The 20060-nt window shown below is 38.7% G+C and overlaps 1 protein-coding gene and 1 long non-coding RNA gene across 6 annotated transcripts in view; one reads left to right on the top strand and one right to left on the bottom strand.

The window, feature by feature from the left end:
• gria4a (glutamate receptor, ionotropic, AMPA 4a) overlaps window positions 1–20060 on the top strand; it is a 122536-nt gene that overhangs the window by 18535 nt on the left and 83941 nt on the right. For all 5 annotated transcript variants that reach the window (XR_013797258.1, XM_079610151.1, XM_079610149.1 and 2 more), the window contains exons 3-4: window positions 10206–10445; window positions 17293–17477. Coding sequence is in view for 4 of the 5 variants with exons in the window: in XM_079610151.1 (XP_079466277.1) it covers window positions 10206–10445; window positions 17293–17477 (425 nt within the window). In the remaining variant the exon portion in view is untranslated. The remainder of the gene's footprint in view (window positions 1–10205; window positions 10446–17292; window positions 17478–20060) is intronic.
• Window positions 1–20060, bottom strand: part of LOC306997127 — a 47974-nt gene that overhangs the window by 13862 nt on the left and 14052 nt on the right. Inside the window, exons 3-5 of the long non-coding RNA XR_013797268.1 lie at window positions 17264–17468; window positions 16561–16730; window positions 10183–10426 (exon numbers count right to left, since the gene is read on the bottom strand). This is a non-coding gene — a long non-coding RNA (uncharacterized lncRNA). The remainder of the gene's footprint in view (window positions 1–10182; window positions 10427–16560; window positions 16731–17263; window positions 17469–20060) is intronic.

Genomic DNA, 20060 nt, shown 5'->3' with positions numbered 1-20060 from the left:
CGCCCACTCCCATGAAGCACTGCCAATTATGTAATCGAGTCGACTTCCCTACGCTCTCAAAATAGTGAAATGTTTGGATATATATAGTAGGGCTGTAAAACGATTCAAATATTTAATCGCGATTAATCTCATTAATGTCATAGTTAACTCGCGATTAATCGCATTAATGTCATAGTTAACTCGCGATTAATCGCATTAATGTCATAGTTGACGTGCATTAATGTCATAGTTAACTCGCGATTAAACGCATTACTGTCATAGTTAACTCGCGATTAATCACATTAATGTCATAGTTAACTCGCGATTAATCACATTAATGTCATTGTGATTAATCGCATTAATGTCATAGTTAACTCGCGATTAATTGCATTAATGTCATAGTTAACTTGCGATTAATCGCATTAATGTCATAGTTGACGTGCATTAATGTCATAGTTAACTCGCGATTAAACGCATTAATGTCATAGTTAACTCGCGATTAATCGCATTAATGTCATAGTTGACGTGCATTAATGTCATAGTTAACTCGCGATTAATCACATTAATGTCATAGTTAACTCGCGATTAATCACATTAATGTCATTGTTAACTCGCGATTAATCACATTAATGTCATAGTTAACTCGCGATTAAGCGCATTAATGTCATAGTTAACTCGCGATTAATCACATTAATGTCATAGTTAACTCGCGATTAAGCGCATTAATGTCATAGTTAACTCGCGATTAATCACATTAATGTCATAGTTAACTCGCGATTAATCACATTAATGTCATAGTTAACTCGCGATTAATCACATTAATGTCATAGTTAACTCGCGATTAATCACTTTAATGTCATAGTTAACTCGCGATTAATCACATTAATGTCATTGTTAACTCGCGATTAATCACATTAATGTCATAGTTAACTCGCGATTAATCACATTAATGTCGTAGTTAACTCGCGATTAATCACATTAATGTCATAGTTAACTCGCGATTAATCACTTTAATGTCATAGTTAACTCGCGATTAATCACATTAATGTCATTGTTAACTCGCGATTAATCACATTAATGTCATAGTTAACTCGCGATTAATCACATTAATGTCATAGTTAACTCGCGATTAATCGCATTAATGCCATAGTTAACTCGTGATTAATCGCATTAGTGTCATAGTTAACTCGCGATTAATCACATTAATGTCATTGTTAACTCGTGATTAATCGCATTAATGTCATAGTTAACTCGCGATTAATCGCATTAATGTCATAGTTAACTCGCGATTAATCGCATTAATGTCATAGTTAACTCGCGATTAATCACATTAATGTCATAGTTAACTCGCGATTAAACGCATTAATGTCATAGTTAACTCGCGATTAATCGCATTAATGTCATAGTTAACTCGTGATTAATCGCATTAATGTCATAGTTAACTCGCGATTAATCACATTAATGTCATAGTTAACTCGCGATTAATCACATTAATGTCATAGTTAACTCGCGATTAATCACATTAATGTCATAGTTAACTCGCGATTAATCGCATTAATGTCATAGTTAACTCGCGATTAATCGCATTAATGTCATAGTTAACTCGCGATTAATCGCATTAATGTCATAGTTAACTCGCGATTAATCACATTAATGTCATAGTTAACTCGTAATTAATCGCATTAATGTCATAGTTAACTCGCGATTAATCGCATTAATGTCATAGTTAACTCGCGATTAATCACATTAATGTCATAGTTAACTCGCGATTAAACACATTAATGTTATAGTTAACTCGCGATTAATCACGTTAATGTCATAGTTAACTCGCGATTAATCACATTAATGTCATAGTTAACTCGCGATTAAGCGCATTAATGTCATAGTTAACTCGCGATTAATCGCACATTTTTATCTATTCTAAATGTCTCTTGATTTCTTTTTGTCCCATTATTTTTTCTCATTTTAATGCTCTTATTAACATGGAAAAGTGTATCGGCTTGCTTTGTGCAAATGTTTTTTATTGAAAACAACATTGGCATAAACTGTGTTCAATTTCACACTAACATTCTCACTTGGAGCAAATAATCTCTCACACAATGTAACACTGTCCATCAATAAAAGGGTGAAATAAATACTGACGAGGTGACGTTACTGATAATGACGAGTGGGCGTAGCGACGCATCAGCTGTGTGTGTGTGTGTGTGTGTGTGTGTGTTTGACCATCAAGTGGTATTTCATACTGAACATGCTGCGATGATCGCTCAGTTCACAACGACACAACACACAGATCACAGATCACTCATTTGGCAACTTTTTAAAAGTAAACTTTCCATTCAGAATCTTATTGGCATCGGCGTCTCGCACTCATCATTCATCCACTCAAAACGTAACATTAAAGGCTGTTGCACACCGGACGAGAAGCGCAGCGCCTCGTATTTAAAATTCGAACACATTATTCTCTATGAGTGTACACACACCGGCGCGCCATTCGCCGTTTTTATTGCTGGCCATAAACTGAGAAATTGTGCGTCCGATGTGCGATACGAGTTGTGCTAGACACGGCTCGGCGCTGCGCCTCTCGTCCACTCTTTGTGCCTGTTGTTTTGTTTCTGGTCTAGCTAGATCCGCTGTGGTGTTGTAGTTTTACTAATGTTACCAGTTGTTGCAAAAGCATGTGAAAAAAACTACAAAGTTTGCTAGGCGTTAATCACGTGATAAAAAAATGAACACCGTTAAAAATGGGTTTGCGTTAACGCCGTTAATAAAGCGTTTTTTCGGACAGCCCTAATTATATATATATATATATATATATATATATATATATATATATATATATATATATATATAAGTTCTGGGTGGTTGCTAGGTGGTTGCTATTGTGTTCTGGGTGGTTGCTATTGTGTTCTGGGTGGTTGCTAGGTTGTTGCTATTGTGTTCTGGGTGGCTGCTAGGTGGTTGCTATTGTGTTCTGGGTTGTGTTCTGGGTGGTTGCTAGGTTGTTGCTATTGTGTTCTGGGTGGTTGCTAGGTGGTTGCTATTGTGTTCTGGGTGGTTGCTAGGTTGTTGCTATTGTGTTCTGGGTGTTTGCTAGGTGGTTGCTATTGTGTTCTGGGTGGTTGCTAGGTGGTTGCCATTGTGTTCTGGGTGGTTGCTAGGTGGTTGCTATTGTGTTCTGGGTGGTTGCTAGGTGGTTGCCATTGTGTTCTGGGTGGTTGCTAGGTGGTTGCCATTGTGTTCTGGGTGGTTGCTAGGTTGTTGCTATTGTGTTCTGGGTGGTTGCTAGGTGGTTGCTATTGTGTTCTGGGTGGTTGCTATTGTGTTCTGGGTTGTGTTCTGGGTGGTTGCTAGGTGGTTGCTATTGTGTTCTGGGTGGTTGCTATAGGCCCTATGCACAGCTGCACTACTTCCTGAACTTGTGCAGGCTCCTTTGTTTCCTGTCTGCCAGGATTGGCCAAACTGATTAATCCAGGTGTGTCTGACCAACAACAATAATCAGACACACCTGGATTAATCAGTTTGGCCAATCCTGGCAGACAGGAAACAAAGGAGCCTGCACAAGTTCAGGAAGTAGTGCAGCTGTGCATAGGGCCTATAGTGTTCTGGCAGAGCCCGTCTACGGAGAGCCTGTTCACTCCCTATTAAGTCCTATTGTACCGAATTTTGGTTGTAGTTCCACCAGAGTTCCACTGGAGGCGATCGCCCATGAGTGCAAAATGAATGGGAGTCTATGGGCTAGACGGCTAAATTTGTCCCTTTCAGCCGATTGCCGTTGAGAAATCTCAGATTTGATTGTAGGTTTGGCAAGTTCAACATGGGTTATAGGTCGAAAATTGAATGAACGAGTACTTATGTCCTTTCGATTTCTTACAGGTTGAGTTGTTGTTGCCCATAACACGCTAGCATTCTGCTAATGAACGCTGATTGGTCAGTGAAGGACTGGTTACGACCAGAGATACCGCTTGATGGCATCATGGCATCCGAAGCGGGGCCAGAATCTCTTCAAGCAAAAACTCTTCTAGCACGTGTGTTTACCTGTGTCGGCTGTGCTGGCGATGACTCGAGAGAAAATAAAGTGCAGAGCGCGAAAGCACCACAGTGACTGAAGGATTGCCGTAAAGCAATATCTCTGGTCGTACGATGTGTATGACGTCATTGACATTTTGAAAGACTTTTTAAAGCAAATAAGTGACTCTAAAAAATCTAACACCCAGCAATGTGCAATTTCTTTGCATCTCCTTTCGAAAACAACATTCAAATTACTAGACAAAAAATTATATCTTGAGAAAAGTGGATTTTGAGGGGTATAGCTCCATAGACCTCCATTCATTCTGCACTCGTCCTGTGAGCGCCCTCATATGGAATCAGGGTGGAACTGCAACCAGTCAGAAGCCGGAAGTGTAGCGAGAGTGAACCTTCTCCCCTTATTAGACATTCTCTGGTTCTGGGTTGTGTTCTGGGTGGTTGCTAGGTGGTTGCTAGGTGGTTGACATTGTGTTATGGGTTGTGTTCTGGGTGGTTGCTAGGTGGTTGACATTGTGTTATGGGTTGTGTTCTGGGTGGTTGCTAGGTGGTTGACATTGTGTTATGGGTTGTGTTCTGGGTGGTTGCTAGGTGGTTGACATTGTGTTATGGGTGGTTGTTATGAAATTTGAAAATATTAGAAATATTAGGGGAGTGAGAACAGGGAAAGGTGGAATAGTTTGCCATCTCTGAATGAGACGAGTCCACACAGATGAGCTCAATTATTTCTGTGGCTGAAGGTGATTTCATACATTCATCAGAAGGTAAAAGATTGATAAAGTGAGTGTGTGTGTGAGTGGGCTGACAAAAGGGCAGGTCGACTGGTGTATTAAATTTAGAAGGTTTAGCAAAGTGACATCAGTGTGAGACTGCGTTTTCATCACACCCCTGAAGCGCGCGCGCACACACACACACACACACACACACACACACACACACGCACGCACTCTTAAAAACATGAGGCTCAGACACCTCAAGGCTGTGTTAAAAAAGATCCGCTCTTCTCTTTCCCCACAAGACAAGCGACTATAACAGTCACATAACACAAGACCTCTTTTAACAGAGAGAGAGAGAGAGAGAGAGAGAGAGGAGGGAGCGAGAGAGAGAGAGAGAGAGAGAGCGAGAGAGAGAGAGGGAGCGAGAGAGAGAGAGGAGACAGAGAGAGAGAGGAGACAGAGAAAGAAAGAGAGAGAGAGAGAGAGTGAGAGAGAGAGACAGAGAGAGAGAGAGAGGGAGCGAGAGAGAGAGAGAGAGAGAGAGCGAGAGAGAGAGAGAGAGAGAGAGAGAGAGAGAGAGAGAGAGCGAGAGCGAGTGAGCGAGAGAGCGAGAGAGAGAGAGAGAGAGAGAGATAGAGACGTCTCTGATGCCACTGAAGTCGACATGAAACGCTCTTCACAAACCTGACGTAATACTGAGTGAAACGGGATACTCAGTAAGAAGAGGAATGTAGGACAAAACTTGATTCTATCCATATATTAGAATATTGATTTTGTCAATCTTGATTTTGACTGGCGTTCTATATTATTTACTGGACGTTAGTCGAGTGAGTGTTACTGGCAGAATAGAGTCCGGTGATTGGATGCGTTGGGAAAGTGCGCAAACACACCCAAAAGTACACACACATTAAGATTAAGGGCCCTATTTTAACGATCTGAAACGCAAGTGTCAAAGTGCAAAGCGCAAGTAACTTTGTGGGCGGATCCCGGCGCTGTTGCTATTTTCCCGGCGGGATAAATGACTCTTGCGCCCGACGCAAATCTAAAAGGGGTTGGTCTGAAGTAGCTTCATTATTCATAGGTGTGGTTTGGGCGTAACGTGAAATAAACCAATCAGAGCGTCCTCTCACATTCCCTTAAAGAGCCGGCGCGCTTGTTCCATGGCGGATCGCTATTATAACGGCGGGTTTGCCGGCGCACGCCAGAAGCGGTTCACAGCCGAGGAAACCGACGTTCTCGTCAGGGCCGTAAAACACAGAGAAGTGACATTGGGGATGATGGGAGAAACACACCCAAATTAGCTTCGGTTAAACAGGCGTATAATTTGGGTAAATGTGTAGCCTAATCTAGATTTTTTTATTTTTTTTTATCTAGATAGATCTTTTTCACATCTTCACGGACATACCAATGATTTCCCTCGTGTGTTAATATTTTTCCTTGTAATAATGTATGATTTGCAAAAATGAAAACTGCTGCATCTGTTTATATTAGAGAATCAAAGTGGATGCGGGTTAACATTATGGCCAAGCACGCGCCCTTAAAATACCATATCACTAACGCGCAACGCGCCACTGTCTTTAGACTGTTTTTTTCTTGGTCAATGGCGCAATTGCTTTCTAAAACTGGAAAATAGCACCATTGAAGTTTTGCGCCGGAACACGCCTTCTCTTTGCGCTGAACCGCCCCCGCGAGCGCAAGTTCATTCCCTAATTTACCGACGTGCGTCTGTGGAGGGAAAAGTCCGCTGTGCGCGGGTGCAAAATAGGAATGATACATGCGTCGGTGTTCAAAGTCAATTGCGCTGGGTGCAAGATAGGGCCCTAAGTGTTTAAGCGCAATAAAGCCGCGAAAAAGAAGTCGAATAAACAACAAAATAATATCAAAATGCGTGTCTTGGCGAGTTATCACGTAAACACAGGCAGTTATGTTTTAAAGTCCACATGTAGTTGATAATTTTTATCCTTTTAAACTCATCTTTGATCACCAAAATTACATATTTAAAGTTTTTTCCTTGAATGTAACTTGACACCCTCATTTAGTATGCGTGGTTCTATGAATATGCAAATGAGCCCCGCCTCCACTCACTCAGCTCAGAGATCCACTGGTTGACGATCACACGTTGATCTGATTGGTTACAAGGTAGTGTGTGACGTCAGAAACACCAGCGATTTCAAACCGTGTGTTTGAGACTGTCTTTGGTTCACTGCAGTTTTAAGCAGAAAATACTCAGCAATGCTGAGTTATAGTAAGTACCATTAAAGCGGTGGTTGATTATGATTTGACTTTTCTAACTGTAGTTAGTGTGTAATGTTGCTGTTTGATCATAAACAACATCTGCAAAGTTACAACGCTCAAAGTTCAGAGCAAAGGGAGATATTTGGTTTTACAGAAATTGCTTTTTAAGGACTACAACAAACGGCTGGTAGGAACTACACGACATTCCTCCCGGGTTAGTGACATCACCAACCCTAGAATTTACATAAGCCCCGCCCCCGGAACACGATTTATAGATTATCATGATATATGCTAATCAGTGACTAGAAGATAACTACACATAATCTGCATAAATTCATCAACTAACCATTCAGAAATGTCCTGTTCTTCTACATGTCGTCACTTCTTCTTGAGTCTCTCCATCATTGTCTGACTCCGGTTTGAATATAAAAGACTAAAAGTTTTTGAAATGTTCAGTGTGTGTGTGTGTGTGTGTGTGTGTGAGGTAAAAGGACACCAGCTTTTGAAGCTCCACCCCCTGTGCCGGGAGCAGCAGCTCATTTGCATTTAAAGGGACAGACACAAAACGGTGTGTTTTTGCTCACGCTCAAAAAGTGACGATTTTAACATAAAAATATCTGTGGGGTATTTTGAGCTAAAACTTCACACACACACTCTGGGGACATCAGAGACTTACTTTACATCTTGTGAAAAGGGCGTTATACCACCCCTTTAAGATTTTTTTTACAGTGTAAATGAGTAAAAAAATATGTATACGGTATATATTGTTTTATTCAAAGTAATGATCTTTTTCATGTTTTACTGTTCATAAAAACAACTAAATTTCATAATGTTTCATCAACATATAGTAACTTTCTCCACTTCAGCAACAACCTTTTCACGTCTCTGATAAGGCATTGTAAGACTTTGTTTTTTTCAGTTAACATTGTATTAATAAAGTATTATTCTTCCTCCATCTTGATCATCACAGCACTTTTACAAACGGCGGCCGGTATCTCCATGGTGACGGATATTTCCCCCGTGAGTCGAGAGTGTCGCTCGCTCTATAAATAACTGGACAGACGGCTCGTCCTTCCCTTAATTGCTCTGTTGATGAATCAGACAGTACATTATGATGGAGAAATTCATATTATTTTTCATCGTCAATAATTCCATTGGATTGGTGATGGATGTTTTTCACACATAGATGTTCATCCATATTTTACAAACACACAGACGAATGCTTTAGTTTAGAGAGTCGGAATTGAGTTTCCGAGAAAGAAACATCTGAGTGACAAATAAAAGAGGAGAGCGAGAGCAGTCTGTCTGATCCTGCAGTGAAACACCACAGTGTGTCATTCATAGAAAGCGGAAGAAAACGCAACGTTTTAAACTTACATCAAAGAGCCGACAGACAAGCTTGTGTGTGTGTGTGAGTGTGAGTGTGTTTGCTTGACTCCTTTGAAGATTAAACACTGACTACTGAAGTCTCTTTCTTTCACTCGCTCTCAGAAAAACATGGTAAAATGTGTTTATTATTGAACTTAAATCTTACGAAGCCGGTCAAGAACAGTCATGTTTCACCTCAGAATAACAATATTTATATTTTGTATGAAGACAATTATTCCTATTGTAGCTTACTGTAAGATTTCTGCCATTTTGAGCATTTTTTTCAATGAATATTAAACAATGATGCAATGTAATGTAATTCAGAAACTACATTTTAATGTATAGTATGTTTAATAACACACACACACACACACACACACACACACACACACACACACACACACACACACACACACACACACACACACACACACACACACACACAGCCTAAAACTAACTTTTTTCTGATGACTTAAGAACATTTACCGTCAATTTTTTTTGCAAAAACATGCAGTTTTGACACCAATATTTTAGATACCAGTGAAAATTCAAAATTCTAGGTAACACTTTATTTTACAGTGTCCTTGTTACATGTACTTACCATAGTAATAACAGTAAATTATGCATAATTACATGCAACTAACCCTCAACCAAACCCTAACCCTATAGTAAGTACATGTAGTTAATTATTAATATTACTCAGCACTTAAATATAATTACATTGTAACAATGACACCTTAAAATAAAGTGTAAGCCAGTTTTCTACTAGTTTTAATGCGACTGCTAAACAAGTAGCCTGACTAATATAAATTTGAAACATTAGCTGTAAACTACTCTTACTTGTCTTACAATGATGTTGCTGTAGTAAAACTGAAAGCCATTCAATGATTCAGAATCAGATTTAATTTAAATATATATTTATATCTAAGAAGTGACTATTAATCTGGTTTATTTCTGATAATTTTTTATTTTGGCTACACTGTAAACCCGAATAAGTTGGCAAAACTTAAAACATTTAAGGCAATCAGTTAAGAAATTCAGAGTTTAAGTAAGCAGAACTGGCAGATTTTTATTTTGTACTTAAACATTTTAATTGTTCTTAACTTGACATGTTTGAGTACACTAATTCACACATTTAACTTAAAACTTACATGTAATCTCAGTGTGAACACTTTCATTAGTATAAACTTAGCTAGTTTTAACAAGCTAGTTTGCTGACATACTAATTTATTAACAATAGTATGTTATACAGAAGCACTTGCTGTGTGAGTGCAACAATATTACGATATTATTTGCTCTCAGATCAAGCGCATGCTCCACTCGTCATCATGATGGTAATATCCTAAGACCAACATTACCAGAAATTATTCTAAATTAGCATAACAAAACATTAATCACTACTAAATATCCCACGTAACATTAATCTTACACACAAAAACATTTATATTACACTTAATTTTAGCATTTACTCTCCCTTCAGAGTGTCATCGGCAAAGCATGCTGGGAAATAAACATCCCAGCCCAGTTTCAGTTAAACTTAAGTTCGTCTAAATTCTAAATTCTGTGAACTTGAAAGAAAAATTAAGTGCTAATTACAGGTGAAACTCCAAAAATGATCATGCGTTCAAAAGTTGAAAAAAAAAAATGATTTCAGTAATTCAACTTAAAATGTGAAACTAATATATTATATAGACTCATTACATGCAAAGTGAGATATTTCAAGCCTTTATTTGTTATAATTTTGATGATTATGGCTTACAGCTTATGAAAACCTTTTCACAATATTCTCATTTTTGGATTTTCACCTGTTTTTTGTTAGTCTCTCCCTCTTGTTGTTCGCTGTGTGACGTGTGACACTTACAGTCTGCCTCTCTTTCTCTGCAGTCTGTTCGCAGTATTCCCGAGGAGTGTTCGCGATCTTCGGCCTGTACGACAAGCGCTCGGTCCACACGCTGACGTCGTTCTGCAGTGCGCTGCACATCTCTCTGGTGACGCCCAGTTTCCCTGCCGAGGGCGAGACTCAGTTCGTGCTGCAGCTTCGTCCCTCCATCCGGGGGGCGCTCATGAGTCTTCTCGACCACTACGACTGGAGCCGCTTCGTCTTCCTGTACGACACCGACAGAGGTGAGCAGCGGCACAAACACATATTCATCAAACATATCAAAGTTTGTGTCAGCACTAAACCCGTAGTTGAACAAACTCAGGGTTACAGAGTTCGAGATGACAAAACCCAAACCAATCAACTTTCTATGATTCTGAGTTTATGCAGAACTATGGAGCACATGCATGTGAAAGTGTGACATCATCTGTAGTGAACAGCCAATCATATGCTGTGATTCAATTCTCTTTGCTGCTGAATAATAAGAGAAAAAACATGAAGATTTTGAACACGTTTCAAATCTGACATTTATTTTAAAGAATGTGCACATACAGTGAACTTATCTAAGAAAATACTTGTAATATGTGACCCTGGACCACAAACCCAGTCTGGAGCCGCACGGGTATATTTTGTATACACTGTATGGGTCAAAATGATAGATTTTTCTTTTATGCCAAAAATCATGAGGATATTAAGATCATGTTCCATGAAGATATTTAGTAAATGTCCTACCGTAAATATATAAAACATGTATTTTTGTGAGTGAATGCAGCACAATCGTGAACATAAATGCACAACTTTAAAGGAGATTTTCTCAATGTTTACATTTTTTTGCTCCTCAGATTCCAGATTTTCTAATAGTTGTGTCTCGACCAAATATTGTCCTATCCTAACAAACCACACATCAATGGAAAGATAATTTATTCAGCTTTCATGTGATGTATAAATCCCAATTAAAAAAAAAGTTTTGTGGTTCAGGGTCACATATATGGTGTAAAGTGTCTGAGTGCTGCCCTCTTCAGGTTGAACGGTGGCTACTGCAGTTGAATTTTCCTATTGGAAGTTGTGGTGCCATGTGACGTATGATGGCCCTGCCAACGGCTCACTAGCCACGCCCCCACTAGGGTCTTTTTGTTAATCTACCAAGTCAAACATTCGTGTAAAAGCATAATTAGAACGGAAACGGCACTTTTAAGTTTGACCGTATTTTCGTTTTCGGTCAAATTGCCTTTTGAACGGGAGAGCTAGGGGCACGTATATGATAGCATCAAAAATTGCTACTTTTAAAACACTAATGCGGCTCGACAACATGACACTGAGCTTGAAGTGTCACCAGCGGCTCTACACATGAACTCCAGCATTGACTACATTGTTTGTGAACACAGAGTTTACTAAAAATAAAGATTTTGAACAACTCACTGTGGCTGTGTCCGCCGGCATTCAAAAGTAGTAAATCTCTGAATGCGAATGAACTGACTGAATTTTAGTATTGTTTCTTATATGAGGATCCTTTTTCAAATACAAGATTTTCACTAACGACAACGAATAATCCGTGAATTTATATGGACCTAAGCTTTAGGAGCTTTCCATCTTTACTCTCCTCCCTGTTATGCCGCATTCGGAGATCGACAATTTTTGACTCCATGAAGTCTAATGAACGCGATGGAAACTAAACAATCAAATTACACTTCAAATTAATTTTTCCGAAAGATGTTTTCAGTCATTTTAGGTCGTTTTTTTTCACGCTGATGTAAATTTAAGTGTTTGTTTTTTAAAATAAGTTTGGTTTTCGTTAGTTATTTGATGCTATAAAAACGGGAATGTGACAGCTGTGATTGACAGCTTGAGTACCAAACACCATCTCCTGGTACTCACCTGAGTAACTCACTGAAAGAGTTATGTGCACCCCTGATTATAAGACTGTAATTTACCCTTCGCAGGGAGCTTGATTGACAGGTGATCTGACCAATCATACTTCGCCATCCACCATTTTGTCCGACAGCAGTCAGGAGAGTTAGTAGATTAACGATGGAGGATTTGAACTTGAGAAGCGGAGTGTACTGACGTCTTTCCGCGGTTAAAACAACATTCCTTCTGATGTTCATTCATGTTTATTTGATGCTATAAATGAACTAGAAGGAAGAGATGATCGGTTCACGAGCGGCTTTAACTGAGGCGACACAGCGATCTGACACACACATTAAAGAGACACAAAACGCTATTTATTGTTTAAATTTCTTTTTAAAAATTACCAAATTTGAAAGGTGAGACTTTGTTTAATTTGTTTAATGTCAAAAGTAACCGAAAAGTAAGCTGGTCTGTGTCTGTCAGTGTGTGTCAGTGTCCTCTCTGCGTGAGAACATGGTGTGTGTGAGAGCGGTGTAGCTTGTCGGACAATCAATTTTGCGAACGATCAATTGTAAACGATAACATAATTTGTTCGTTTTTTCCCCCTCGTTTCGTCCCCTTGAGTTTTTCAAATATTGCCAGTGGGTGGAGTTAGGCTCTGACCAGTTGTTTAGTTACCCTTTAAAAATGAAGGTTCTTTATTTGGCATCGATGGTTCCATGGAACCTTCCATTCCACAAAAGGTTCTTTTTAGAATGTTCACTGAAAGCTTCTTTAAAGAGCCCAAAAAATGCATCTCCTATGTCACCCCTGCGAGAAGCCTGTTTCTGAACCTTTATTTTTACGAGTGCGCACACATTTGTGGCACAGCTGCGGTCTGATTCTCTTGTCTGGCATCATGGGCGTCCTGGAGCGAGGCAAGACCTGTCTCCGTGTGTGTGTGTGTGTGTGTGTGTCAGGCCTTTCAGACAAGGAGAATCTCTTGATATAGTTGTCCAGGCTGCAGTTGGCTCTTCTTCGGCCCAGTTTAAGCCCGGCGCTGGCCTGAGATCTCCCTCCTGCTGTTCCTCCACAGCGCTGAGGTCAGTGGAGCGTTAACTGCTCATCCTCGAGCCCCGAGCGGCACGGGCCGCAAGCCAGTCACTCAGTCATCCGTGATCTCCTGCTTAAAGGCGAGAAAGAGAAGCTAATGGATCTACTCGCATCCGCTTCCTTCATGTTCTCCATCTCCTCTCTCGATTAATAAGTGCCGAGGCTTGAATTTGACCCCTAGTCTTTCAATACGAGGTTGCTTCATCTGAGGAGCGACGCAGCGTAATGTTTTTTCCAGTCAATTTTGCTTGTTTTTTTGCTGATTCCCTGCGGATCATCCGGCTCGGAGACACTTGCGTTGACCTCACACCTCCGTCGGCGGATCTGCATTGCGGAAACATCCCCCTCCGCCTAAGCGCCTCGGCTCGCTCGCTAGCACACATGTGAAACGGCTAATCGCGGGGGAACGTCCGGCTTGTCTAGAGACGTTAGCATCACTGGCAGCGGTGAAATGAAGTCGGGATGCTTGTGGAGAAAAAAAAAGAAATCTATTCATTTGATTCTCGGCAGATTTAACTACACATAAATGAACAGTAAAAGTCTTTCATTAAACTCTTTTATTTGGCTAAAAGCCGCCCTTTGGCCAAGTTGGATGACTCATGACTCAATGACTCTCACGGTTTTAGTTTATATTTAGCATTTTATGTTACTTTACTGAGACTTTAGATGTAAAACAACAAACAACAGTTTGTCTTGTAGCTTGAGTAACACAGGAAAGCTTATTAAAAGACACTTTTACATTCATACAAAAAACAGCAATGAAATTAGCAGAAATGTCTTTCGGGTGTGCGATATGCACAAAAAATGATATCTCAATATTTGATGGGATATTCTTGATGACGATTATAATGTTTCTTTGCTGATATCTGTTTGTTTAGGCCTGTCGTGGACAAGTTGTCATATTCCTCATGTTAGTTCACAGCAGTGACAGAAATTACATTTTGCCCTTAAATTGATTGCAGGGGCATTTTTACCATTAAAATAAGATTTTTCCCTAACCTTATTAGATGTATGCATCATCTTTTTTTAAAACATATTAACAAATTAAATCATCAACAAAATAAAGTTTTGCACTGCAGAAGTGGCACAAAAGCTGCAAGTATTTACTCTGCTATTACAATTGCATAAATACTGCCATGTGACTAATGTTTAAAACATAATATTTTGAACATATATATACACACAAATAGATATATATATATATATATAATGTATATATATATATATATATATACACACACACACAAAGGTATAGCGCTATATATGCTATATATATATATATTTAAATGTTTTTTATATATATAGATATATATATATATAGAGAGAGATATATATATAAAAAACAGTTTTTTTTATTTTTTATAAAACTAAAACCTTGAGAGATCATTGAGTCATTCATGCAACTGATTCATTCAAACGGTTGATTCATTGAGGAATATGGATTTATAAATGGATCGCTCAGAAATGCTGATTAATTTAGAAACCAAACATTGCTATGTGTTGCTCTGAGACACACAATTGTTCTGTGTCTTTAAAATGATTTAAAGCGGGGAAAAAAGACAATATCTTAATGGATCGTCCTTTAGTGAACGTCCTTTAATACATAATAATCCTCTTTATTTACATTGCCGTGCCATTATAACAGCGCTGGAATCCGCTCGGCTTGCACAGTTAAAGAGGTAGTTGAGTATGATTTGACTTTTCTAACTGTAGTTAGTGTGTAATGTTGCTGTTTGATCATAAACAACATCTGCAAAGTTACAAAGTTGTGTGTGTGTGTGGTAAAAGGACACGAGCTGTTGAAGCTCCGCCCCCTGTGCCGGGAGCAGCAGCTCATTTGCATTTAAAGGGACAGACACAAAACGGTGTGTTTTTGCTCACCCTCAAAAAGTATCGATTTTAACATGATATATAAAAATATCTGTGGGGTATTTTGAGCTAAAACTTCACACACACACTCTGGGGACATCAGAGACTTACTTTACATCTTGTGAAAAGGGTTTTATAGCACCCCCTTTAAACTAACATCTCCAGTTACAGGCCCAGCGTAACTGACAAAGCCATCGGCTCTGGCACGCTCACTTTAGCAGAGAAACTGGCCATCTATGGACATGTTTGGTTCTGCGTGAGTCTAGTTTCTCACAACTGTCTTTCTTTATGAACACTGACTTTTCACTGTTGGTAAACTCTCAGCACTGCTAACTCAGCAATGCGTTTTGATCGATCGGATCGCACGTGGACAACACTAAATACCGGTGTAAACGGGGTCTGAGAGGTTTTGAGCTTGTCCACTTTCCACCACTTCCAGAAGAAGTCAAAAACACATAGGATCGGATTGCTTTCATTGTGTGAACGCTCATGTGATCGAATGTGTTCAAGCCGACACAATCCAGCTTAAAAGACCGTCTAATAGCCGTCGAATCACAGTCCAGACATCTCGGCTAAAACAAGGCAAAATTTGAGCTGTCAGTGAAAATTTTATAGACGAACCACAGCCGCAAGAATAGACTATAGTCATGAAATAAGTGAAGAATTGAAACCAAACACTTGTAATCACTGTTGACTTTGCTTATATGATGGAAAATCAAACATCCCGCAAGATATTTCAAGGACATGTAACCAAATTCAAGGTTATTTTGGCTAGAAGTGTGTCACTCATAGCCGGACTATATCGGGTCTATAGTTAACCTAGACGCTGGATATCGCTCGCTGGGAAAACACCGTCTTCTGATCTCACACGTGAACATTATGAGAAGAGCTCGAGCCAGACGGGTTTAAACTCTCGACTGGAGACCAAAGTTTTGGTTTGAAGATGAAAAATGTACTGATTTCTCACACACACTTACAGCGTTCGGCTGATCTCGTGTGTGTCAGAGCAGAAACTAAAGCTGTCGCTCTCAGTGTGTTTCTCCGTCGTCTCCGGTCGTGTTCATATGTAAATTACACGAGCTTATTCTGTACATTAGATCGAAAGATCTGAAGAAACCCAAACATTTACCCGTTCATAGACTCTCCTCTCGAAGAAGTGTTTGAAAGTGGACAGAAGAGACGGATTAAAACACCAGGTGTGAACGGGAATGTGTCTCTCTCTCGTCTACTATCTAATCTAACCAGACCTTAATAATGTGGCCTTGTTAGGAGATGATCAATGATATTTGCTTATGCATGCCTGTATAAATTCACACACTGTACACACACCCGACACGAGGAGTGAGAGGAAACCCAGTGTGTTCGGTCCACACACAGACTGAGGAGTGTGTACAGAGGATTCTCCAGGTCTCTGTCGGCAGTCTGTGTTTACTCACAGGACAGCTGGCGCTATTCCTTATTATTGTGTGTGTGTGTGTGTGAGTGTGAGAGCTCATGGTCATCTGTGGTCTGTGTGTGTGTTGTGGTTTGTGTTATATGTGTTGCTCTCACATTCAGACGCTGCATTTGTCCTGATGTCCAAAGTCCTGCGGTGCGACTAAGGGCCAATTTAAAGGACATCTGTTGCTCTTGGCCGACATCACTGGCACACCGCGGCAGAACACACACGGGACATTTGGACTGGAGATGAAGCCAGAGCGCACACACACGCAAACACACACCTGTAGAAACACACCACACACACAAACACACCTGTAGAAACAATGAGACGAGGTCTGACGTTAGCCAGACTATGCGCTTCATTCAATCTCTACGAATATATGCATGTTCACGTCAAGATTTACTGTAGCATAAGAACCACAAAACCAGTCACATGGGTCAATTTTTTACAATTGAGATGTATACATCACATGAAAGCTGAATAAATATGCTTTCCATTGATGTGTGGTTTGTTAGGATTGGACAATGTTCGGCTGAGATACAACTATTAGAAAAAAATGTAAACATTGAGAAAATCTGCTTTAAAGTTGTGCATTTATGTTCACGATTGTGCTGCATTCACTCACAAAAATACATGTTTTATATATTTACGGTAGGAAATTTACTAAATATCTTCATGGAGCATGATCTTAATATCCTCATGATTTTTGGCATAAAAGAAAAATGGATAATTTTGACCCGTACAATGTATAGTTGCTATTGCCACAGATATACCCGTGAGTCATGTGACTGGGTTTGTGGTCCAGGGTCTCACATGAGTGTTTATTGTGTTGTTGTTGCTAGGATACGCGATCCTGCAGGCCATAATGGAGAAGGCGGGTCAGAACGGTTGGCAGGTCAGCGCCATCTGTGTGGAGAACTTCAACGACGCGAGTTACCGAAGACTTCTGGAAGACCTGGACCGGCGGCAGGAGAAGAAGTTTGTCATCGACCTCGAGGCAGAGCGACTCCAGAACCTTCTAGAGCAGGTGACACACACACACACACACACACACCATAATGTCAATGATTCATCTGCGCACGTTATTCCTAAAAAACAACTTTATAATCTTTCACCAAAATGTAATCCTCTATTTTTCGATTCGACACATTATTCACTATCAAAATATTCACTAGCCACAATGGATAAAATAAAATGTTCTGCTATGTTATTAATATATATTTTTTAATTTTGTGCTTGTGGATTTTTTATTTATTCTACAATATTTAAAATGCATTAAAAAATGTACAGTTTAATTTTTTCATTAAATGTTTTTATTTAAATATTTAGATTTAAAATAATTATTATAATATAGATTAAATTTAAATAAGTTTATATTAAAATGACTATATAGAGAAAGTGTAAGCACTTTGAGCCTATAAAATTAACCTGCAATATTTTTCAAGTAAATATATTTTGCCCAAATGCAAGATTTTTAAATATACACATTTAAAAATATATAAAAATAAATAAAGTGAAGTGTAAATATTGACTTTTTAATATAAATATTTCTAATATATTTTTAAATATTTTAAAAGTTTTATAATTCAAAAATATATATAGCACTGTAAGTGCTTTGAGCTGTTTTTTAAACTTTAATTTACAAATATATATTTTATGCTTTTTAAATATTTAGAAATTTAAAAATATATTTGAAAAAAATATTATAAAGTGTAAAAATGTAAACATTAATATTTAAATATTTATAATATTTTTAAATATTTAAAAACATAGATTTATAATTGTAAAAAATATATAATGGTGTAAGCTCTTTGAGCCATTTTGCTAGATGACACTGAAATAATTGATTTAAAAAAAAATGTAATACTCTATAGATTTTTTTACATTTAGACGTGTAAAAATATCTAATATTGTTAAATATTAAAAAACATAATTTTATACTTTTTGCTAATTGACATTGTAATTGTTCTACAATTTCTTTAATGTTTTTTAAAAATATATTTTTAATATATTTAGACAATTAATAATATATTTTTTAAAAACATACATGAGCGTCGATTTGCTTACTCACACCAGACTTCTCAACTAATGTCATGTCAACAAACCTAAAGCTGCACGATGATTGACAGGCAGTGAGCGATTCTGATTGGCTATAATAGCACAGGCCGCCTCCCACACTCATTTGTTGCTGTTTGCAGAGCCTATGATTGCCACACACACACACACACACACACACACACACACACACACACACACACACACACACACACACACACACACACACACACACACACACACACACACACACACACACACACTAATATCTGTCAGGTAGCAGGAACAGTTTATGGCTGGCGCTCCAGAATACTAAATCGCTTACAGCACCTTTAAAGGGAAGGCATAAAAACACAAATCACAGAGAGCTGGAGGATCACAGAGCGAGACGAACGATCAGTGCTTTCCTTCTCGCCCGCGATTTGTTATTTCCTCTGATCCCTCCTCTCTGTTCTCTCTGTTCCTCACACACTCTGCCTGTCATGTGCGGTGAGACTCACAGTAACACGATGTACGGAGAGACAGAGAGACGAGAGCACAAGACTGCTGCCGAACAACCTGAGCCTGACACACCACAGCGAGCCGACTCACCCGAGCCCAAGTTAAAGCAACCTCGCACATTTAAACCCGCTTTGTGTTGTTCAAATGTCGGTATCAGGGCTTCACATTCACTTCATTGCTGACCGGCCACTGAGACTAGTGATTTTCCAAAGTTACAAGCCACTCAGCGTTTCCACTGGCCACCATTTTGACACCGATATCATGGGGAAAAACTGCCATATAGATATTCTTAATATGTGACGAGATTTTTTAAAAGATTTGATCTCCATATTTACGATTCTATACACGACACGACACGATTCAATAAACAATACAGTCTTCTTCTACGGTCAGTTTTTTTTTTTGTCTTTAGGGTCAAATATCATAAATCACAAAGCATTTTGACATCCAGAAGTTACTCAAACATCCAGTTTTTTTAATGCCACTTGAGTACTAAGGTTTTCTTGCCGTCATAATATTGCAAGAATATTCACTATAACATTCAAAGGTTTGGGGTCAGTACACATTGTATATACTTTTATTCTGCAAGGATGCATTAAACTGATCACAAGTGACAGTCAAGACATTTATAATGTCACAAAAGATTTCATTTTCATGCTGGTCCTTTTGAACTTTCTATTCGTTAAAGAATCCTGAAAAATAAAATGTATCACAGTTTCCACAGAAATATAAAGCAGCACGACGGTTTTCAACATTAATAATAATCATAAATGCATCAGATCATCATATTACACTGATTTCTGAAGGATCATGTGAAGACTGGAGTAATGATGCTGAAAATTCAGCTTTGATCACAGGAATAAATTACTAAGGATGCACCGATATTAACATTTTGGCCGATACCCATATTTGAAAATACCGATAAAACACAGATATTTGAAAATACCGATAAAACACAGATATTTGATATTTGAAAATACCATTAAAACACAGATATTTGAAAATACAGATAAAACACAGATATTTGATATTTGAAAATACCGATAAAACACCA

The sequence above is a fragment of the Phoxinus phoxinus genome (genome assembly GCF_949152265.1).
Source record: "Phoxinus phoxinus genome assembly, chromosome: 4".
Taxonomy (NCBI): domain Eukaryota; kingdom Metazoa; phylum Chordata; class Actinopteri; order Cypriniformes; family Leuciscidae; genus Phoxinus; species Phoxinus phoxinus.
Note: the sequence above shows the minus strand (reverse complement) of the source record. Positions and strands in the feature narration are given on the sequence as shown.